The sequence below is a fragment of the Barbatula barbatula genome (genome assembly GCF_947034865.1).
Source record: "Barbatula barbatula genome assembly, chromosome: 16".
NCBI lineage: Eukaryota > Metazoa > Chordata > Actinopteri > Cypriniformes > Nemacheilidae > Barbatula > Barbatula barbatula.
The window spans coordinates 4,218,630-4,239,555 of NC_136779.1; the positions used below are offsets into that span (position 1 = coordinate 4,218,630).

The 20,926-nt window shown below is 38.8% G+C and overlaps 1 protein-coding gene across 1 annotated transcript in view; it reads right to left on the reverse strand.

The window, feature by feature from the left end:
* Nucleotides 1-1,471: 1,471 nt before the first annotated feature.
* cox10 (cytochrome c oxidase assembly factor heme A:farnesyltransferase COX10) overlaps nucleotides 1,472-20,926 on the reverse strand; it is a 36,175-nt gene continuing 16,720 nt past the window's right edge. Inside the window, exons 5-7 of the mRNA XM_079475940.1 lie at nucleotides 8,794-8,864; nucleotides 4,569-4,801; nucleotides 1,472-2,806 (exon numbers count right to left, since the gene is read on the reverse strand). Of these exons, the coding sequence (XP_079332066.1) occupies nucleotides 2,382-2,806; nucleotides 4,569-4,801; nucleotides 8,794-8,864 (729 nt within the window). The 3' untranslated portion in view covers nucleotides 1,472-2,381. The remainder of the gene's footprint in view (nucleotides 2,807-4,568; nucleotides 4,802-8,793; nucleotides 8,865-20,926) is intronic.

Sequence of the window (20,926 nt, forward strand, 5' to 3'; positions counted from 1 at the left end):
ATATATCAGTGTGAGCTTTAAAGAGTATTTTGCTTAAGAAACAGTCCACCCCATGACTGATCTCAAGCAAGTGGCGAGTATAAATCAATTACAAAAGCCTTATACCTGTCTGCATTTATGCCAAGAAACCTAGACGTGATGAAGTGCCAGGTTTGTCAAAATGTTGCCCTCCTGCCTAACATGCAAAGAGGGCATTTAGGAGTATTTTAGACACTCTTAAAAATGTTGTTTTATAGAAACTATAAAAGCAAAGAGAATAAATATTCGAACCTTATTATCTTTGATATCCAAACTAACTGAAGTTAACTTTTCCAGCTATTAAAAACTGAAATCATCCTGCATCTCAGTTTTCAAATTCAAAGCATTTTGTTGACTGTGAATGAAAAGAGAGGAGAAATCCACCTGTTGTCGTTGTAACAAATGAAGGTCTGAGAGGCTGTTAAAGCTGTAATGAGAATCCAAGCTGGATGAGAAAAACCACAGAAAGCCAAAGATCATTATGTGAAATGTCCTGAGGGTTCACAGAGCTCATAATGAATGAACGCACGGTGAGAAACTCTCCATGACTGAGTCAAACATTATTTGTCATGAAAAAAATGATTCCTCCATATCCTCTATACTGCATTAATCAAGACTGCTCTCTGTCTGGCCAACTAAATGAGCAAAACACCCTGAAAGAAAAAGTAAAATATGAATAAATACAACTATACCTGTCTATTATAAAGCTCGGCTATGGGACGTCTATCCTCCATCCCACACAGGGTGCCCACCTCCACAAGCCTACACGGCGGAAGCTGTAAAATCATGGTGGGCGAGTCTACGGACCCCTGGAGGGCTGAAACTGCTATTTAATCTATTGACATGTTGGGAACAGCTGTTTCTCTTTTCCCCCCTCTGATGTGAAATGCACTAGCACTGGCCGCATCCAGACCGGACCTTTACGAGGGTGGAATGCCTTGCCCTGCCGCGCTGGCTAAATCTCCCCGGTTGGATAGCAGTGCACAGGCGTCTAATGAAGGTGGTGAGAGAAGTGGAACCACAGAGCACAACTGGGAAGGAAACGGCAAAGAGGTATCAAGTGTTGCAGCCGGACAGGTGCAGAGGTCGATACTTAAGAGATTATATGGAAGGATATCTTAGCCAAATGTGTCCAGAGTCGCCAGACATTTGTTTGCAGGCGTACCGTGGAGATACGCGGAATTCTGAAAGCGAATTTAGCCATGCATCTCATTGCTGCTGTGAATCAACTGCAGTATCTGCAGCAAAAATTGCAGCAATTACAGCAAAACGACTAAATTAAGCTGAAATTCGTGAACAAAAAAGCATTATCAAACAGCTAAAATGTATATAACTACCCCAAAGAATCCTAACCCTGTAAACTCCGAGCGATTCAGCTTCTTCTGGAACTGTGAAAGAACAATGCAACCTGTTATTGAATTATATATTGAACATTTCAATTCAAAACACGAACGTCTGATCACATGACTTTTTATTTAAAAGAACAATTTTCATTCAAAGTCATTTGAACAGTGAGGTCAAGATTTGGGTAAACCATGAAGGTGCTGAATGCAGAATGAACACGTCGGGCACTGCATTATTCGGTCTGAGCAAACTCGTTCCTTTGTTATGTTTATTCACAATAAAATCCTGGGTACAACAAATAGTTCTGACCGAGCTAACAGAGTTTGATACACTGAAATACAGCAATATTGGAAAAAGGGCTCTTCAAAGTGATTATTCAATGAACTTAGATTAAGTTTTAAACAAGTAGACAAAATATGGACTTGGCTAACAGGCAGACCAAATTTATATATTAAATTCGTTTTTTTTGTCAATATTATAATTTATATTTAACAAGTAAATAGACAAACGAATAACTTTCTTACTCCCAGCATTCCTGTGTTTCTATTTGCATTATAACAAACCGTTCTTTATAAAGCCTATATTGCATCAAACCAAAATGTCCAGAGCAAAGAGCACATCACACCAAATTGCCAACATGTGATGGGTTGATTCTTTGTTTATACACCATGAAGTTAGTCATTCGTTTTGTATATTAATTGTCTATAATCATATTGGCTAGTGTCAATGTTTATAGACAACAACAGGACTACATCCAATAAATATATTATATATTTACACACACGATATTTGATTTGTGCACCTGAGTGAAATCTGATTTTTAAATGACTGCTGTTCATTCACAGATGAATCAGAATTCTTCCCTGATGGATGCAGAGCTTATGTCCGATATGCGTGTTTTCAATTTTGTCGTTCCCTTTCCAAGTTGAATAACCTTTGGTATCCTTTCTTAACTCCAAGATATTGAGGCTGACATCAAGTCAGGATCAACCACGGCCATACAGGTGTTTGTGTTTGCTCTACACAGCCAAAGATGTCATACCGGCGGCTACATCTCCCTCGTCCCGTGTCATACGGCTCTTCTTGCAGGTGAGTGCCAACAGAAGCAGCATGGGCAGATGCCAGAGGCTACAGAAAAACAGCTTGCGGGCATTCTGCCTGTCACCATGGCGATAGAACCGAAAGGCCAGGTAGCTGATGTAAAGGTTAATGGGCAGTGAGACTAAGGGGAAAGTCCACGTGGTGACGTCCAGGACAGGACCCAAGGCAGAGAGCCCGATCAGGCCCACGCTGTGGCGGAGGGCCACGCGCTTACAAAGGGCGGGATGGGTGACGGACATCATTCGGTACCCGCCGCGCGAGTAGTCCTCCTTCAGGTTCCAGCTCAGAGCGTTAAAGTGAGGAAACTGCCAACAGAACAGGAACGCTCCCAACAAGATTGCTCCTGGAGAGGAAGAGAGAGAGAGCGAAAGAAGTGAATGAACAAACAACTGGAGGAAGGATGTGCATGTGTACAAGCAAAAACCAAAAAATATATAATATTCTACTTTGAAAAAAACAACTGTCTTTAACAATAAACCGGGACAGTTTGTGAAAGTAAAAGTTTCTTAGCCTATTTAGTGATTAAAATCAGCCGAACATTTTATGTGCTTTCCCTCCCATCACAGAAGATCTGTCCCATCCTGCTGGGCAGAAAACAAACTTTGTTCACTTGGGTTCAGAACTCGGAGGAAGAGTGGAAAGTTGATATCGCACAAACAGTGGCCCGTGCAGGGGTAACGGAGCATGACAAGTCGCGCTCCCTTTGCGCGAGTGATCTTACGATCCTCTTGGAAACGCAGCACGCAACGGCATGACGAAAATCTGAAACTTTTAGGTTGTCTTTCCTGCCGCTAGGACACTTAATAACCAGCACTTAGATTTATAGTTCACTCACAGTCGCTTTGAAAAACAGATCTCATGGTTGTCTCAACAACACACTGTTATAAGATTGCAAAACAAGCCACAGACCCCTTGCTGAGTTCTACAAACACTTGATTTCATGCAAGAAGTATCTTTGGAATAACACAGGATGTTGAGTGTATATGTAACTACAACACTCGTAAGTGGACGGTGACTGCATAACCAAGTTTAACCAACAGACTGTAATAGTGCTGAAACCAGAGGGCTGTTAGGACCAAGGACACATTTCAGAATGAGCCTGATATGAAGGTCCTGCTCAAATCACAAACATCCGATTCAGTGGCAACGGGGAAGATCTCACATGACCTTCGAGGGAATGCAACAGTGGATCTTTTGATTCATCGTTGGAGCAAACGGGAGTGAAAAAATTGACCTCAATAAAAGTGTACCCTACATTAGCTTAACAAGAAATGTGAAAATGGCCTACAACACGGACAATGCTATATATATATATATATATATATATATATATATATATATATATATATATATAGTGCTATAAGGAAAACAATAAAGAAGTCAGAAAAGGTCTGAGAAGTGAGAATCTAAGAATGTGAACTATAGGTAAAACAATAAACTCAGCTCATGATTCCATACAATACGCTACACTACACTACGTTTATAGTATGATGATCATATTTCGAACTAAATAAAAAACATTTAAATTTATGCATTTGGCAGACGCTTTTATCCAAAGCTACTTACATTGCATTGTACTATACATTTGTTTCCAAGTATGTGCAAATCCCTGGGATCGAACCCATGACCTTGCCGTTGTTAGCGCCATGCTCTAACCACTGAACTACAGGAAAGCTGTTTACTATAAACCATTAAAACATATATTTTTGTTTTAAATACAAGGTTTAACTGAATCTTTTGCATGTAAATGTATAAACCTTGAATATGTGTGTCACAGACTTTTAAGCATAAACATTAAAAGAACAAAGTAGGCCACAAAAAAAAAACTAAACATTAAAACTTGTGTTGAAGCTCATCCAATAGGGTTCAACAGACAATATATTGTAAAAACATCACAATGTTTGCTGCACAATATGTATATTTATGTATTGTTTCATTCTTAACGCCATACCAGCATCTATGTCTTTGGAGTAAACTGGAAGAAACCCACGCTGACACAGCGTGTACGCACAATATATAGAATCTATGTATAAATTATAATGGATGCCGTTTGAGCCCTCATGCTTTAGTTGGCGCGTGTGATTGTGTTAGGGTGTATATTGTACCTGGATCGAGAGAGCCAGTGGCTGCAGTCCAGCCCATTACAGGTGGGATGGCGCCCACCACCGCGCCCACCCATGTGTTGGTGATGCTGATGCGTTTCAGGGGAGTGTAGCAGCACGTGTACAGGAAGATGTTCAGAGCCCCCAGGAAGCCGGTTAGAGGATTGACAGCCAGGGTCAACAGGGCCACACCTGGGATCCCACACGCCAGTGCGAACGACACTGCGTGAAGTGGGCTGAGAGAAACAGAAAAGCAGAAGGCAAGCACAACATGAATAAAGATTTTTCTAAGTGGGGTTCAAAGTGGTAATATGAGTTATTTTTGCAATGAGATCCATTCAAACTTGAATCAACTTAAGCTACGCAATTTACTTTTCTGAAGTTTTGGAGTGATACAGTATCTCTTGTACTTAAAGGGATATGAGTTATAAAACTTACAGCATGTTTGCATAGCACATGACCTCTAAAGATCAAGGAATGTTTTGTTTCATGATATAAACCCTGTAGAAATAAACCAAACACTGGCCCAGAATTTATTTTCCGATAAAATGACAACCGACATGAAAAACATTATAATGGAACCAAAACATAACAATAAAAAGACAAAGGCGACAAAGAAAAAAGCAGGAATAAAGATCTTGTAAAATAGCTTCTAAGATAAGCTGTTGTGCGGTTCTGTGAGTATCACATCAAAACAAAAGCGTTCTGCCTCTCTGCTATTGATTAGGTCTCTCCTCGCCACAGACGCTTCCATCGTACAACCACTTCCTTTACCGTTTATTAAACGCAGTCCTCCAGTCCTGCGCAGGCGTCTGGTTCAAATTCACAGCTAACTGCTCCATAAATTAGAGGAGGGTAGAGACAGAGACCAAAGCTGAGAGGAAAAAAGGGGTACATTTTCTGCCGACAGCAGGAGATTCCATTCAAATGCTATTATCATTGTTATGACTGTTTTATGTGGTTAAGGGGTTTTACAGTCTATATGTGTTCCATAACTTAAAGCATGAGATCAGCTGTTTGGGTGTTGAAGCTATTAATGTTAGGAGCAAAACCGCTGGAATTTCCACAACTCTGTCACAAATACACCAGGTATGGCTCCAGGTTATTGTTCATTCATACAGTGAAGTCTAAATAATTTTCCGTAATGCAATAAAAACAAACGCTCGTCTGACGTGATGCTCTCGAGTGGCGGGTTTCCAAAAGAGAAAAAAAACGCTTAAACCATGACAGTTGAAATGAATTTTTCCCAGTCTAGACCCAAGATGAAACAGGTACTGTATATATAAAGTATAATGGATAATAGATATACGACAATTAAATGTATGCATTTGGCAGACAACTTTTTCCAAAGTGACTTCGCGACAGTTCACCCAAAATTGAATATTGCGTCATCATTTACTCTTCTCTACTCTTGTCTTTTCAAACCCGTGTGACTTACTTTCTTCCGCAGAGAACAAAAGAAGATTGTTGAAGAATGTTGTTAACCGAACAGCGTCGGCACCCATTCGCTTCTATTGCAAGGACATAAAACCAATGCAAGTGAACAGGCGCCGGCTAGCATTCCTCAAAATATCTTATTTTGTGTTCTGTGGCAAAAACGTTATACGGGTTTGAACTGACTATTACTTTAAAGCGCATTCAAAATTGGTATCACATATTATTTTATAAATATGTTTAATAAACAATATTAGCAATGCTAACCCAACGCTCAACTAATTTAGCTCAAAGAAAATAATTATTGCAAAAATAATGAAACGAAATGAAAAGAAATATGCTTGTTGCACGGCTTGTGGGTTGTTTCGTGACAGATTTTGTCGTGTCAGTTTTCAACGCACACCTCGGTCACATTCTTATGATGTAATACAGCCACACGCACGCAAACATCAAAGAGTGTAATAACACACTGTCAGAAGCGAGTGTGTGTGTGGGTGTAAACGTGTTCCACTGGGATGCACCTAATGGGTGTAATGATATGTTGTGGTAGATGACACTGGCGTTTGTACGCTGTGTATTTGTGTACAGGTCTAGAGGTGAACAGGTGAAGATATGCTATGACGACGCAAAAACAACAAACAGATCCCCCCTGTCATTAACACAAGGTTTGTCAATGTACAGAAAAACAATTCTGTTCAGAACTGTGCTCTTTAAAATTCCCCTGCCCAGATCTCCTAAAATAAAGCTGAATTGATACCGCGTTACAGTGATGTTCAAGGGAACATTCTTTCATCATTTACTCATCCTCGTGTCATTTCAAACCTGTATGACCTTTCTTTTTTCTGCACAACACAAAAGATGATATTTTGAAGAATGTTAGTAACCAAACAACATTGCTCCCCATTGACTTCAATCGTTTGGACACAAAAGCGCAAGGGTGATTCTCACGAAATCTTGGTTTTAAGATGTCAAATATGAACAAACCAAGATATGACATGTTTAAAGGCATTCGTTTCAAAATGACTGACAGTTCAACACAATTTAAAAAAGGCCTTAAAAATTCTCATTACCGAAACCATTACAACCGTCAATCTCATAACATGTTTTGCTAAAATGCCCAAGCAGGTTTTTACTAATCGTACATAAAAAGAAGACAGTAATGAATTATATTTGAATAGAGTATTATACATGTAAAATTTAAATGAGGAAGACTACCTGTAGCGGTAATGAGAAGGGAAAAAGTTGTGTACACAGCGTGACAAGAGAATATTAAGTTTTTAAGTTGTAAGTAAAAAATTCATAAGTTATAAAAACAAAGTAATTTGTTCACTTGTTACTCATTTATAAGGAACTAGTAAATGTGTTTCTTCGCATAAAATCTAACTCAATGTAAACATATTTGTGTGTGTTTAAACAGACTTTAAAGAGAATTTCAGCCCTGGACACTTCCACTATTTCTCAATTTTATTTATACATGAATATTCTGTCAATCATTTTTTGTCATTTGGGAACATCTAACAGAAAGTCCAATTGTTTTATTTCACAATATTTTAATTTAACTGTGTTTAAATTACATCATATAATGCACTCAGACAAATCGGGACGAGTTACGGTTATGAGAATTTCAGCAGAAAAAGCTAAATTATGGTTTGACCAAGGTAGAGATCACAATTATCTTATGATGCATTTTTGTGAGACCAATTTAATGCTTTATAATTCAAATCTATGCTGCCATGATGTTTCTGTTGTTCTTGACAATGACTTACGAGTACATAAGTGATGACAGACCACAAAAATATGGTGTAGGTCAAACATCAATGACTTTAAAACATGCATGTAAACGACAAATAGATGTATTAAATGGGCCTAAAACGTTCAAATTTAAGTTGGTGCTTTGGTGCAGCAGTAAAAACCTTTTGAGTTTGAACCCAGCCTGCAACCTATCTATTTAATAAAGCTAAAAGCCTGACAAATGAAAACAAAAACATGGCTAGGGTAAGAGCGTCAGGATGAGACGAGAGGAGCAGAAATATGGTCGAAGTAAAAAAAAAAGACACGCCTTCATCCACCTGGATCAGGTTACGCAGGACAGGTGCGGGAGCGGCTGGCCAGAGCTACAGATATCAGACAATGGCGTATAGTTTCTGATACCAGCAGGCTCGACTATACACAAACACTGGGCTATTTGAGAACAATGTCGAGTAAATGACGTTACATAACAAGAGTAGAGAAGCCATTTTAATCTGCAGTGACTTTTTACCGACATCAATACGGATGTGTTTAAAAGTGTATGGACAAACATTTGTTTTTTGATAATCAGATTTGATCATAAGATGTGACATTAAAGGTCCAGTGTGTAATTTGTAATGTAATGTAATTTAATAGACATAACTACGTCTATAGAGGTGTATAAAGACATTACATATAGAAGCGTTATGTTTTTATTACCTTTCCATCTACATAACATGGAATTCACCATGTTGTTTCTACAGCCCTTAACGGACAAACTGCTCTACAATGTGCGTTTGCAAACACATTTTTATAAAAAATGTCACCCTAGTCCTCTCTCAGCCTCCGAAATGCTTCGAAAGGGAGGGGTGGAGAGAGCCGTTGGTTGCAATCCACGACCTCACCGCAAGGTCCTTTAAAGGGTTTTGGAAGCATATAATCAATTTCTTTCGGAGGAAAATGTTGTTAAATCAATGACTGACGGGACATGTACTAAGAAGCTTCAAACAGAATCAAAAGGAAATACAAAAACAGAGAGTGTAAGAATGGTTTTGAAGAAGCTCACCTTATTTGTCCTCTGACCAGAGGTCTGTTTTTGGTACGATTCATGTTCGAGTCGAAGGGCACCTCAAAGTACTGTAGAGGAAAGAGACGATAAAAATTAACAAAATGCAACCTTTTAAGTTAATTTTTTAAGAGAGAGAGAGAGAGAGAGAGAGAGAGAGAGGGAGATTTTGTTAAAAGGAAGAATAAAAGAAAAGCATGGGTACAAATCTTAATTAAAATTTTAACAAAATAAAATGTTGCATGACTAGATTTTAATTCCCAGCACACAAACACACACTAAAACTATATCCAGTACAAATGTGCCATCCAGAATAGTTTTCTAACCACTTGGAAGATCAACAACGGCACCAAAGCATTGTTTACAACATGCTGCAAATTCCAAGACGGGTTTCTCAAACATTTTCTCAGGAACATCTGCTCAATATCCACAAATGCGTCCCAACCCTTAGACGAATCGATATGCATGCATGTGTGTGAGAAAGTACCGCAGAGGTTGCTTAGGTGCAACGGGACGATTAAGGTTTTAAAAAACGTAGTTTTATGGCCTTCTGCGAGTCTGTTCAAAACTCACCGGGGAATCCACAATGTGAGACTAAAATACAAACACGTGAAGCATTTAAAGCCAGGAACCCGTTCTTCAGTCTGCGAGCGAGCACATGCGTGCGTCTAATGAAGAAAACAGACAACTCACTTTTCAACCCAAGAATTTCAGGACCCATTTCTCCTAAAATATGGCCCCCATAAAATAACTAATAAACAGATAATCCCTTCTTCTATTCCTTTCTTAATTTACTGTCCATTTGACATCGGAAAGTGGTCCCTTCTTTAAAACGCTCTTGTGGTGGGTAATCCATTTCCCGCAGAGTACATTAAAATTTTGTTAGATACCTTGGAGAAGGGGCAATACCACTTCACGAGGACAACGGGGGTCAACATGGTAGATTGATACTTTTTCATTTTGTTGCAGTAATTTTTGGCAGCGTTTTTACACTCAGATCAATGTCATCCGAAGTGATGAAGTAGCGCGACGCAGAGCAGGGGAAGTTTAAGCCCAAAGTGTGTTGTATAAAGTTAAGTAGACCGTCTGTTAAATCTCAAATTTATTTTCTCTGCCCTCAGCATTATTACACATGAGATATAGGGCCACAGATGTGGTTTCGAGCGAGGCCCTGCAGTTTTAGGGCCGAGGTGTTAATTCTATTTCCTGGGTCAGGAAACGCGTCAGAGGGCCACAGAGAGACCCAGAGCAAATTTTCTGGTTTCTAAAGCAGCAGCCAGATGCTAACAAGACCATTTCAGAGTGGATCTTTGAAACCAGTTTGCAAGCAAAGATTCCCAGTGTGTCTGGGCAGAATACATCATCGTAAATCCAGAGGAAAGTGTTTCCAGTGCTCTGTAACGGCATTCAAACGTGTTCTCATGATGTTTCGAGTGCCTGTCAGAAGCTTTCGGCTTTTAGCCGTCGTCTCATTTCACAGTCTGTCCATCCTTATACATTTTTCCCCTTTTCAGACTGGTACATCATCTGGTTCACATCAACACCCAGAGACCCCTGCCATTTCTGCTTCAGTGCGTTTATTGCTGGTGGAGATCATTCTTCACACAAAAAGGAGCGAGTATAAAATATTATAATGGGGAATCGACATATTATGGGCAGTCACATCTCCACTTCAGATACTTTGTTTCACTGGAGAACTTGCATTACTCGGATCAAGTTAAAATTGTTTCTTTAATAAACTGGTTTCAGGGTTGTCCTATTGTAGAATCAAAACACGGCAAGGGAAAACCTGCTTTCAATTTTAAGAGACTTCAGACAGAACCATTATAAGGAAGAAAATTACGGGAACTCATAAAATTACATAGACATATTGCACATTACTTATAACATTATACACAATATACCGCAGCAGGAGAAGCAAATTAAGAGACCATTTTCAGTTTTTTCAGAATTTACTATTTATAGGTATGTGTTGAGGTCAAATATTTTTGTTTTATCCTGTGAAATACTAACAATATAACTCCAAAGATTTATGATAAAATATGGTTTGTATTTTGCGTTTATTTGCAGAATAATTTAAATGTATGTTGTAAATGTATTCAAGAAATGTTCAAACACAATTTTTTATGTGATAGTTTTGGTCTTGTCTGTCACGTTTCTGTTGGATGACTGTGACCCTCCTGTGGTTGGATTTTGTTGAAATTCAACAGACATTGTTCAGGAATGGCCACTAGAAATGCTTATTAAATGAAAATATTGAAAGGTACATATATATATTTTTTCCGTGTTGCATTGTTTGATTTCGCTTTGAAACGAGGATTGTGTGAAAGAACACATTTATCATTCTGTTCAAAACAAATACAGCAGGCTTAAAAACAGTTATACTTAAAGATCAGTTTTGTGCTGGTTTGCATTTAGTTCAGAAAACTGATGACTGAAATCCAACCCAAAGCAAATTCAAAACTGTTATAAAATAAAATTATGTATATTGTAATGTATAAAATAAAATTACTAAAGCAACGAGTGTACTGCAAAGTTGCATTGCATTGTGTGTAAGGAATCATTGACTTAACCCCTAAATCGTGCTTCTCAACAAAGCGTATTCATTTGCTCGGCTCTTGAGCGATACTGAAGATTCACTGTACGCGTAGCAGCAAAGCTCTGGGTTCACTCAGTGAGGGAGTCAGTAGAAAGTCTCACCGGCATGACAAACAAACTCTGGACTATGAGACCATACAAACCACCACGGATGTGAAACTTGTACTGTAGCTGAGATCTCTCAGCACTGACTGTATTTACTCTAAAGGGGAAATGCATTCGAGTCCAAACACATGTACACATAAATATGTAAACAAATAAACTAGAGATTTTCTTTTCGAAACCGACTAGTAAACCGCTTGCAAAGTCTTTAAAAACCGCTCGTATGTATGCACAGGATTATTACGACAGGTAAACAGTAAAAATGACATTTTTGTGGCAGAATCCTAAGACGAAATGTGTAATGCTGTGTTCACACCAAACCTGAATCATTGAATTCCTTGCTCTTTATTACTTGCAGGATATATTTGCACGAGTGAGGCGAAAAACATCACGCGACAGGAAGTGTCTTCGCACAAACAGGTGTCAATAAGCTCTTCGGATAAGCGACGGATTTCTTACTAAAGCTGAATTTTTCGAAAGCCCCCTATTTTTGCGCAAGCACCCGATTCGTGTCAATTGTGTCACCCTGTGCTAGAGCGCGTCTATTGACGTCTTTGTATTGACTTAATATGTAATTTAAGTGCGCAAATTGCTTTATTCCCATTTGGTGTGAACACAGCATTAGACCTGACTTTACAATTGTGTGGCTGTTATCAAAAGAGGATGAATCTAAAGACTGAACCTTTTAGTTTTAAAATGCAAAAGAATAGCATGCTAAAAAAATTATATAGCAAAAAATTCAGATATAAAGTACTTTACTAATTCTCACAAAGACTCAAATGTACAGTAAATATACTGGACATGTTTACAGTTCAGCTGCTGTATACGAGAAGGACGTTGGCGTCGATCCCTTCAAGCAGGTTAAAGTCAACAACACCTGCGCAAACATCTCCTTGGCAACTTTGTGTTTTTATCCTCCACGTCTAAAACATAAAGGTACGATCCAAGCTTTCAATCAGCAAATGCACATTGTCAGCACACACTTGGGATGATAAATCTCCACGCTGTCAATGTCCAGGTGCAAGGAGCAGAGTTCGGGAGTTGAAATGGTATAATCGCATCTATTTAAACAAAACTACCTGCCAAACGTGGAAGAACAGCAGCAGAGAACATCAGCTGTAATTCATCCCGAGCGTTTGTGGATGAAGTTGGAGCTAGATTAATCTTTAGTGACAGAGACCCTCAAATTGTTGCGGTTCAAGTTCAACCTGAGTTTTGGTGGGACCTGCAGAATCTGTTCCCTAATCCACAGTATTCAGCACACATTGAATGCGTACAACACGATTACACAACCACATCACAACTGGACAAAAGCTTGAATTCTGAACCTTTTGGAAGGCCTCCTCATTCCACTTTTCTACAAAAACACATCATCTCCTCCAGGATGGACCTTTGAATGTTTTGACTGATCATTTAAATTATAAAGTCATGTTGGTGTACTAAACTGCATCTTATCTTACTGCTGCACCTGTAGAAGACATCCGACAAACAATCTTACAGACAAGGATTGGAATACCACTTTGATGTCCCAGACGTAAATCTCAGAAATACAGGTTGAAGGCTTCTTAAAAAACATGATGTTTTTACCATCTTTTGACATGCAGCATATATTTGTGTTTTTTCACAGTTTGGTGCACAACTCAAATGTGTGTACGGACTCTTCCTTGGACACAATACATAACATTGATCGGATGTTTTTCAACGCTGACAGAAATTCTGAACATCATAATATATTAAATATATATTAGATTTTTATTGAATACAAATTCTGTCTTTTATTTATCCTCATGTCCTTTAAAACCCGTTTATGACTCTTTCTTCTGTGAAACACAAAAGTAGATAATTTGAGAAATGTCTTTTGAGTCCATACAATGGAAGTCAATGGAAACCAATTTTGAAAGTTATCAACTTTCTTCAAAATATCATCTTTTGTGTTCTACAGAAGAAGAACTGGTTTAGAATGACTAATGGTGGTAAGTTTATGATTTTTGGGTGAAAATCGTTATCTCTTGAAATAAAAAAAATACTTTGCCTTGGAATAACAAACACAGCTTTACTACTCACAATCATAACAAGACTCGACCTTTTTAATTCAAGTAATCTGGATGCATTTTGACTTCATAATGACTCAATGTATATGTAAATGTATAAGAGTCGATGATACAGAATTGATAATCATATATTATCAGACCGTACGCCAGTGCCAATATCACACAAAGGCCATAAGTGCCTGCACATCCATTCCAAGCATTACATTAACATTCACATCCACACGCACTTCTCTCTCGACAAAAGAGAGCAAGGAATTTATGCCGGTACCTCAGTCTTATCCTGGTATGTGAGATGTGTTCGTTTGGCCTCTCTGGACACAGAGCACCGAAGGGAGCTGGCAGGAGCTCAGCTGGCATGGAGACACGATGATGAACGGCTTGTAGGAAGCGAAATTTAGTGCTAAAATGTCCACATGCTAATCAGCCAATTACAAATGTTCTGCTCTACGCGAGCGTTGGCTCACTGCAAATCAATGCATTATGTTCTTTCGCCAACGGGTGCAAAAAGAGATGAAAACCTAGGAATAGTTAGTCTATTAGATGCTCTTACCCCAGGCTGAAGACAAGGGGTATAGCACGAGAAAATCTGTGCGTGATCAGTCGAACTGAACCATGAAGACCCAAAGATTTGGTTTTAAAAGCAGCCTTGTTAATCACTTTTGGGGGATATGAGATCAGCTACTCCTCGCACCCAAGATAAGACAAAAGCACCACAATCACCGCTAATTGTTTCCATCTCTACCATTTGCAGATGTTTTTGCAACGTTTGTGGCAGTTACGGTGCACGTTACAAAGAATTTCATGGCAATGGCATAAGACAGATGACCGCTGTCTGGGTCGGTTGGGAGTTTAAGACAGGGGCTACGTTAGTTGTTCTAGATGTCAGGAACCTCCTGTTGGAAAGGGGAGCAAGTTCATCATCTTTGGCCTGATGTCAGTTCACATAACCCAAGCCGTCACTAAGGTAAGCTTGTAGTTTACAGTTTTGTAATCTGAGGGATTCCACAACGAAGTGCCTCCTACTGCATCAAAGTTTCACATTACAGTTAAACAGAAGGCATTTTTGATGGACTGAATATGAAACCCTTTCAATATTGGTCATATTTGGTGTTTCATACATAACACTCCTTAACAATTTTATGCTATGTTTTAAGTTAAATTATTTTTGCTTCATTTGTGAACAACATTTTCCCCACATTTCCCCTACATTGCATGTACAGCCGCAGAAAAGACAAAATATATTTTTTATTGACTATTTTTATAGGGATGTGTTTAGGTGAAATTATCATTTTTGTTTCTTTCTGTTAACTACCAACAATGTTTCTCCCAAATCTCAAATAAAGTATTTTTCTAATCGCATTCATTTGAAGACATAAAAACTGTAGAAACTGGTCAAAATAACAGAAAAGATGCTCTTTACTTTTTAAGACCTCAAATACTGCAAAGAAAACAAGTCATGTATAAGCGTCATATTTGTATTTAGAAAAAGTTCCAATACACATTTTTTTATGCGATAACCTTGATTTGTATCACAATTTACATTTAGTCTTTTAGCAGACGCTTTTATTACATAGCGACTTACAAATAGTTTGGAGAGCAATAAGCGATAAGTCATACATGTGGATTCAAGTTTACACGTGTCTTGTCATTGTCTTTCACATTTCCGTTGGATGGCTTTGTCACTCCCGAGGCTTGATTTTGTTGAAATTTAACAGACACTGGACTGGAATGTCCACATACATCTAGAAATGATGATTAAATTAATATTTGGAATGGTCTCTTACATTTTTCCACAGCTGTATTTGCAGAAATTCGAAACAGGACAAAGTGGACAAGACGACAAAAATATTATGCTTGCCTTGCAGATCTCAAATACCCCAAAGAAGTTTGTATTCCATTTTAAAGAACACATAAAACTAATGTTTTTACACTTACTTTAGGATCTTTTGGGTTGCTGTTGGGTAACGTTGTCACTTCTGAGGTTTGTTTCAGTTGGAATTCAACACACGCTTGACTGTAATGTACACAATACTGTACGTGAAAAAATACTTATTAAAGGCAAAACTAAAGCGGTCTCATAATTTTGTTCCAAGTCTGTATATTACAAAACTCTCCCCATGGGTGGCAAAGACAATGTCGCCAAAAGAGCAGGATGACCCTAAAAAAACTGTTTGTGCAACTTCCTTCTAAGAAGAGATGTCAAGTAAGCCAGTGTGTTTATGCAAGATCTCATGAGTGTGTGTTTAGATTATATCTGCTGACTCCAGCTGTGTGTGACAGCACAAGGCTCATGGGGAACAGCACTCTTGTAAATGCACTATCCTAAAATGTTTACGTTCAGACTTATAGTTTATGGCTTCACATAAGTTAAACTCCACTCCACGCCTTAACTCCATTGTGTTGAAAATGTTGCCATCAACAACCTGTGGCAAAATGCACTTTTCCTCTAAACACTGCCAACTCAAGTCTACGTTTACTTCCCAAGAGGCCGGCTCACTTCAGATGGACACGGTTTGCTTGTCAGGCTATTGAACTTTTAACATTCCACCTCATAGTAAGTGGGAAGACATCAGGCTAAACATTCTTCAAAAAACAAACTCTGACTTTTTGATGATAAAACCTCGTCTTTCAATGTCAGCACCCACTTCATCTACGTCCAACCGTGAGGAAGATAGTTTTTAAGTAGAAGTGTTTTTTTTACAAAGACGGCATGCTCGAGAGGTCGGATATTGTCGTTGTAATACACAAACAGTCTGCACGTGTTTCTCGATTAATCTTTCAATCGTCTATTTAGAAGACTTGAACCTCACACCGTCCGCAGCCGCACGCACATTAATACAAGACTCGCTGAACATGCCCCACAGACACAAGCATTCCTAGTGGCACTTCACCTGAAAGCCTTTTCAATGTCTAATCTGCTTGATTTATCCTCTTTTCTCTATCAACAGTTTGCGGTGAGCGCCCGAGACATGCCAGGGCACGGGTCACAGGAACCTGCTGTCTGTTTTCTCTGTCTCAACCGCATCTGTCTCTCTATGAAACCACAAAAGCTGCCGCTAACGCTGACGCCCTGAACGCTGTTTGCATTCCGTAATTAAGATGTCTTTTCACATCCCTATCCTTCTGTCTACCTGCATGTCTTAGATGGGACACTAGGAAGGGAAGATGAAGGGATGAGCTGATTGCAGACAAGAAATCTTTGTTTTTTTATTTTCAGTAATATATCTCAAAATTCTTAAAGTAAGATCGATTTAATTGACAAGCAACACTGCATTAAATTCAGACTTTTCAAAGGATGTAAGGTTTTCCCACTCTTTAAAGGTACCGTTCACCCAAAAATAAACATTCTGTCATTTTTTATTCACCATGATGTCATTGTACGATTCTTTCTTAAGTGGAAGTGTAAAGAAGATATTTTGAGAAATGTCTCATTGGTTTCTTGTCCATACAATGGAAGTCAATGCGGTCCGATGCTGTTTGGTTACCAACATGCTTCAAAATATCTTTCTTTGGCGTTCTACAGAAGAAAAAAAGGTTTGGTGCGAAATAATGGTGGGTGAAGTTTGAATTTTTTTTTAACAAAAAAAAGAAAGTGTTGAATAAGTGAAAGGGTATTGAGACAGTGTAATAAGACAAAATACTCCCATTTAAATATTCTCTGAAAAGTATGCATAGCTTATAAAGTACTGCCTCCGAAGTAAATATTTAAGTCTTCTTAATATAATTTTCTCTGTTCACATTTTTTGTTAATTTAACAACAAGACAAGCCAAAAACAGTGTAAACGTTGTATACTTATAAAAGCATCTATAGCTTCCAGCACTAGCAATTTACTGTATTTTGATAGGAAAGTTTGACAAATCCTTGCTCAACACTGTCTTGCCCGTCTGATCTAATGCATGTAGACAAGAAAAACAGGTCAAGAAACTGTAAATGACAAAAAATGAAAGCAGAACACACGTATTCTGTCAACACCGATCTACATTATAAAAACTCATAGAAACTTCAGATCTGGACACGTAAAGAGGGAAGCTCTGGCTCGAACAAACATGGGTCTGATCGGCATCCTCTCCAACATTAAAGTTGGTAATTACAAAGCAGACACTAATTGTGGTTTTTCAAATCTATATGACAGGGTGCCGAGCCACAGCATCTATGAGAGCCAAGCCTATTATTAGCCTGAAGGTTTCTGACAGATGGAGCATGGATTGAGTTAAAGATGCGAGTCTTGTTTTAATGGGGGCCTCAGATTAACCTCAGTAAAAAAAGAAAAACTCTGAAACTCTGAAACCATCAAGGCACCGCTGGAAAAACTGAATTATTCATGACTGTGCCATCCACTTTAACCGATGGAAGCAGGATGGTTTTGAAGAGCCTGACTATGTGTAAAGAGTTCCTGACAACCCCTGTTCTCTCTCGCTTCATGCCTTCGGCCCTCGAGACCTCTTCCGCTTCTCTTTGCCTCCCCCAGTCAGGCTTGTCGAGAGCGATGTCAGGCTGTTAGCTCCTCTGTCAGGTCCTCAGAGTGAGTCTTCAACCATCTGCCGCGATTAAAAGCAGCAAAATGGTTCCTGCCAAAGCAGGTTAGCGGGGATGACAGAATGGCGCCGCGTTCGAGGGCTACGAATGGAAAACGGACCAGCAAAGGGAACGCTGGCCAAAATTAAAAAAGATTGTTCAGGATTTTGATGCATCCACTGACAAAAATAAAGTTTACATTTACAAAAAAAACTTAATGGAACCAGATCTTAACTTAATATCTTAATGATTTGTGCCATAAAATAATAGATATCTTTGACATGTACAATGTATTGTTGGCAACAAATATACCCATGCGACTTCTGACTGGTTTTGTGGTCCATATTACAAGTGAAAGAACAAAAAGACGAAAGAATGAAAACAAAAAACGTAAAATAAATAAAAATCCAGTTATAACACACTGTTAAAAATGAACAGACAAATCATGCATGACAAACACAGACCACAATTCATAAACTATTGGCTATTGGATTTGTAACAATGAACCCTAAACGGAAGCGCTCATCCTTCCCACATGCTCTGAGGTTAGCCACGTTTGAGGGTTATTCTGGAACTCAATTAATGGGTCTGGGACAGGAATTCATGCTCCATAAACCTCGAAAGCTCTACCACGTACAGGAAATGGCTAATCGCCATATCATGAGCCGAACAGACTATATTCTCAAAAACAACATTGTAGCATGAACCGAAAAGACACTGAGTAACTCGTCAACTTCAATGATGGTTAGCCAATCGTTGCACACTAGAAATCTGCATTGTAGTCTTATGCAACAATCTGATTTTCATCAGACATTAGGTTGTCTATGGGCACACCAGTGTCATGAAATCAATGAGATGTTGCTGAAGAAATGCCAGTTGGGGGATCCCAAAGATGCAAGTGTTGCAAGAGAGATGCTCTCCATGGATAAAGAAACAGACATTGCATTCATCACCTGTCTGTAATGAGAGCAGCGCTCTGAGCCCAACAACAGCTGCCTGTTTACTGCTTTTGTGTTCCCTGCATTCAGCCAGACAACACATATCGACGGGAAATCCTTTAAAACTAGCAAATAAAACAAATGTCTCAACGCTCCAAACCTGTCCTTTATTTGGGAAGGAAGACAGCTGTGAAACTAATTAAACTCTAAAGAAACCTTTAAGTCACCAGATGAATCTTGAATCTAAAGCAGGTAATTGAAAAATGTGGCAAAAAGCGTTCGGCGGTTCCATAGCGTAATCTTAGAATAGAAGACAGATGGGTTCATCAATCCCTTTAACCAATTGGGAATCAAAATAGGATCAAAACATGGCAATTTCCAAAACAACAAATGCACAACGACCACTATCACACCACTAAAGAAAGCAAAGACATCTGCAAACTTTCCAGCAAATACAGCAGGACAAAGCCGATCCAGCCTGCTGTCACCCTTTAATCCCAAAGATGATTCATGATGTCACATCTGCAAAGATCAGAGGAAGGAATTAGTACATCTATAAGTCAGCTAAGAGTTGAACAAAGTGGAAGAAAAACACTCTTGCAGGCACGTTTCACATCTTTAGATAACACAGACACTGTCCGCTTAAATTCAATGTCCATAGCATGATAACCTGTTGAATATGTCAATGATATGATTTTATATTCAGTCAAGCAGATCTGTAAATCCCAGGGAAGTGCAGCAAGTGAATTTCAAATTGCCTTTATGGAAATTTCACGCAGAAATATAGTGGCTTTGTTAGCATCTATGGCCATTTCCACCAATAAGTGCATTGATACACAATTTTTACAAGCAAACCCAGTTCATAATTCACAAAAAGTGAAATTCAAATAACAGACTTGTTGTCAGAACGTTTTGTTTGTACAATCATTATTTGTTGTCGCAACATTCAAGGTTTTATCTTAAGGTCTGTCACTATAAAAACAAACTGAATCTTAACAAAAAAGTCAAAAAATGTTATACGTATTCAATATGTTGACGCAGGTCACATGTTAGCAATTCAACCAATAGGAAAAAAAGTATTTGCTCTAAACTCTCGACATCACAGCTTACATGTTTTGTATTACAGTAAACCCAATATAGTGTCACATCCCTTATAACCTGAATAAGGTTCTTGTTTCCTTTAAAATGTCTTATTTAACCTTGCTAATAATACAGCAGAGTGGCATGCGAGATGTAGACATTGACTCACAAAGCATTGCCACAACAGACAGGGCCGCCGCGGAGTCATGCGCTGTTACAAACACGCTACACCAATATGGCCTTTTCGCACTGACAAACCACAACCCCTCCATTTAAGCCACTTACACGGACAGTAATCCACAATTACACTATTCCAGGCTATCAAAGCTGTCATGCTTTCATGACGGAACATGAGATGACAACAAATCGCCAGAGACGTAACAGCAGATGCCGAGGAAGTGAGGGAGACGTGACTGGATGCAATACAGGTAGTCTTAGCCTTTTAACCAAACAGTGTACAGAATCTTACTTTGACTTTAAACTAAAGCAGAACTTTTAAAACGATTCCCATTCTTAAGGGAGGATAAATGAATGGCTTGGCTCTAAAATAGGGTCAAGATTAGCGGGCCGGGTTCCTCCCTACCGTCGAGAGCAGCTATTAGTCAAAAAGTAATGCTTTTGTTAAAGAGTGTGCTGAAGAACATGCCCAGAACCGTAAGAGACAGCAAAGTGCAATTACGCCAATGTAAGCTGATTTTCATCTCGTACTTCAAGGCCAACAGCTCATCACACAAACAGCTCTTCAAAGTCTACCAATCCTGTATATAAAAGGCACTAGACATTTATATGCACCCGAGAATAAGGAGGGCACCTGCCTAGTGCAGAAAGTGTAATAAAAGGCTGCCATT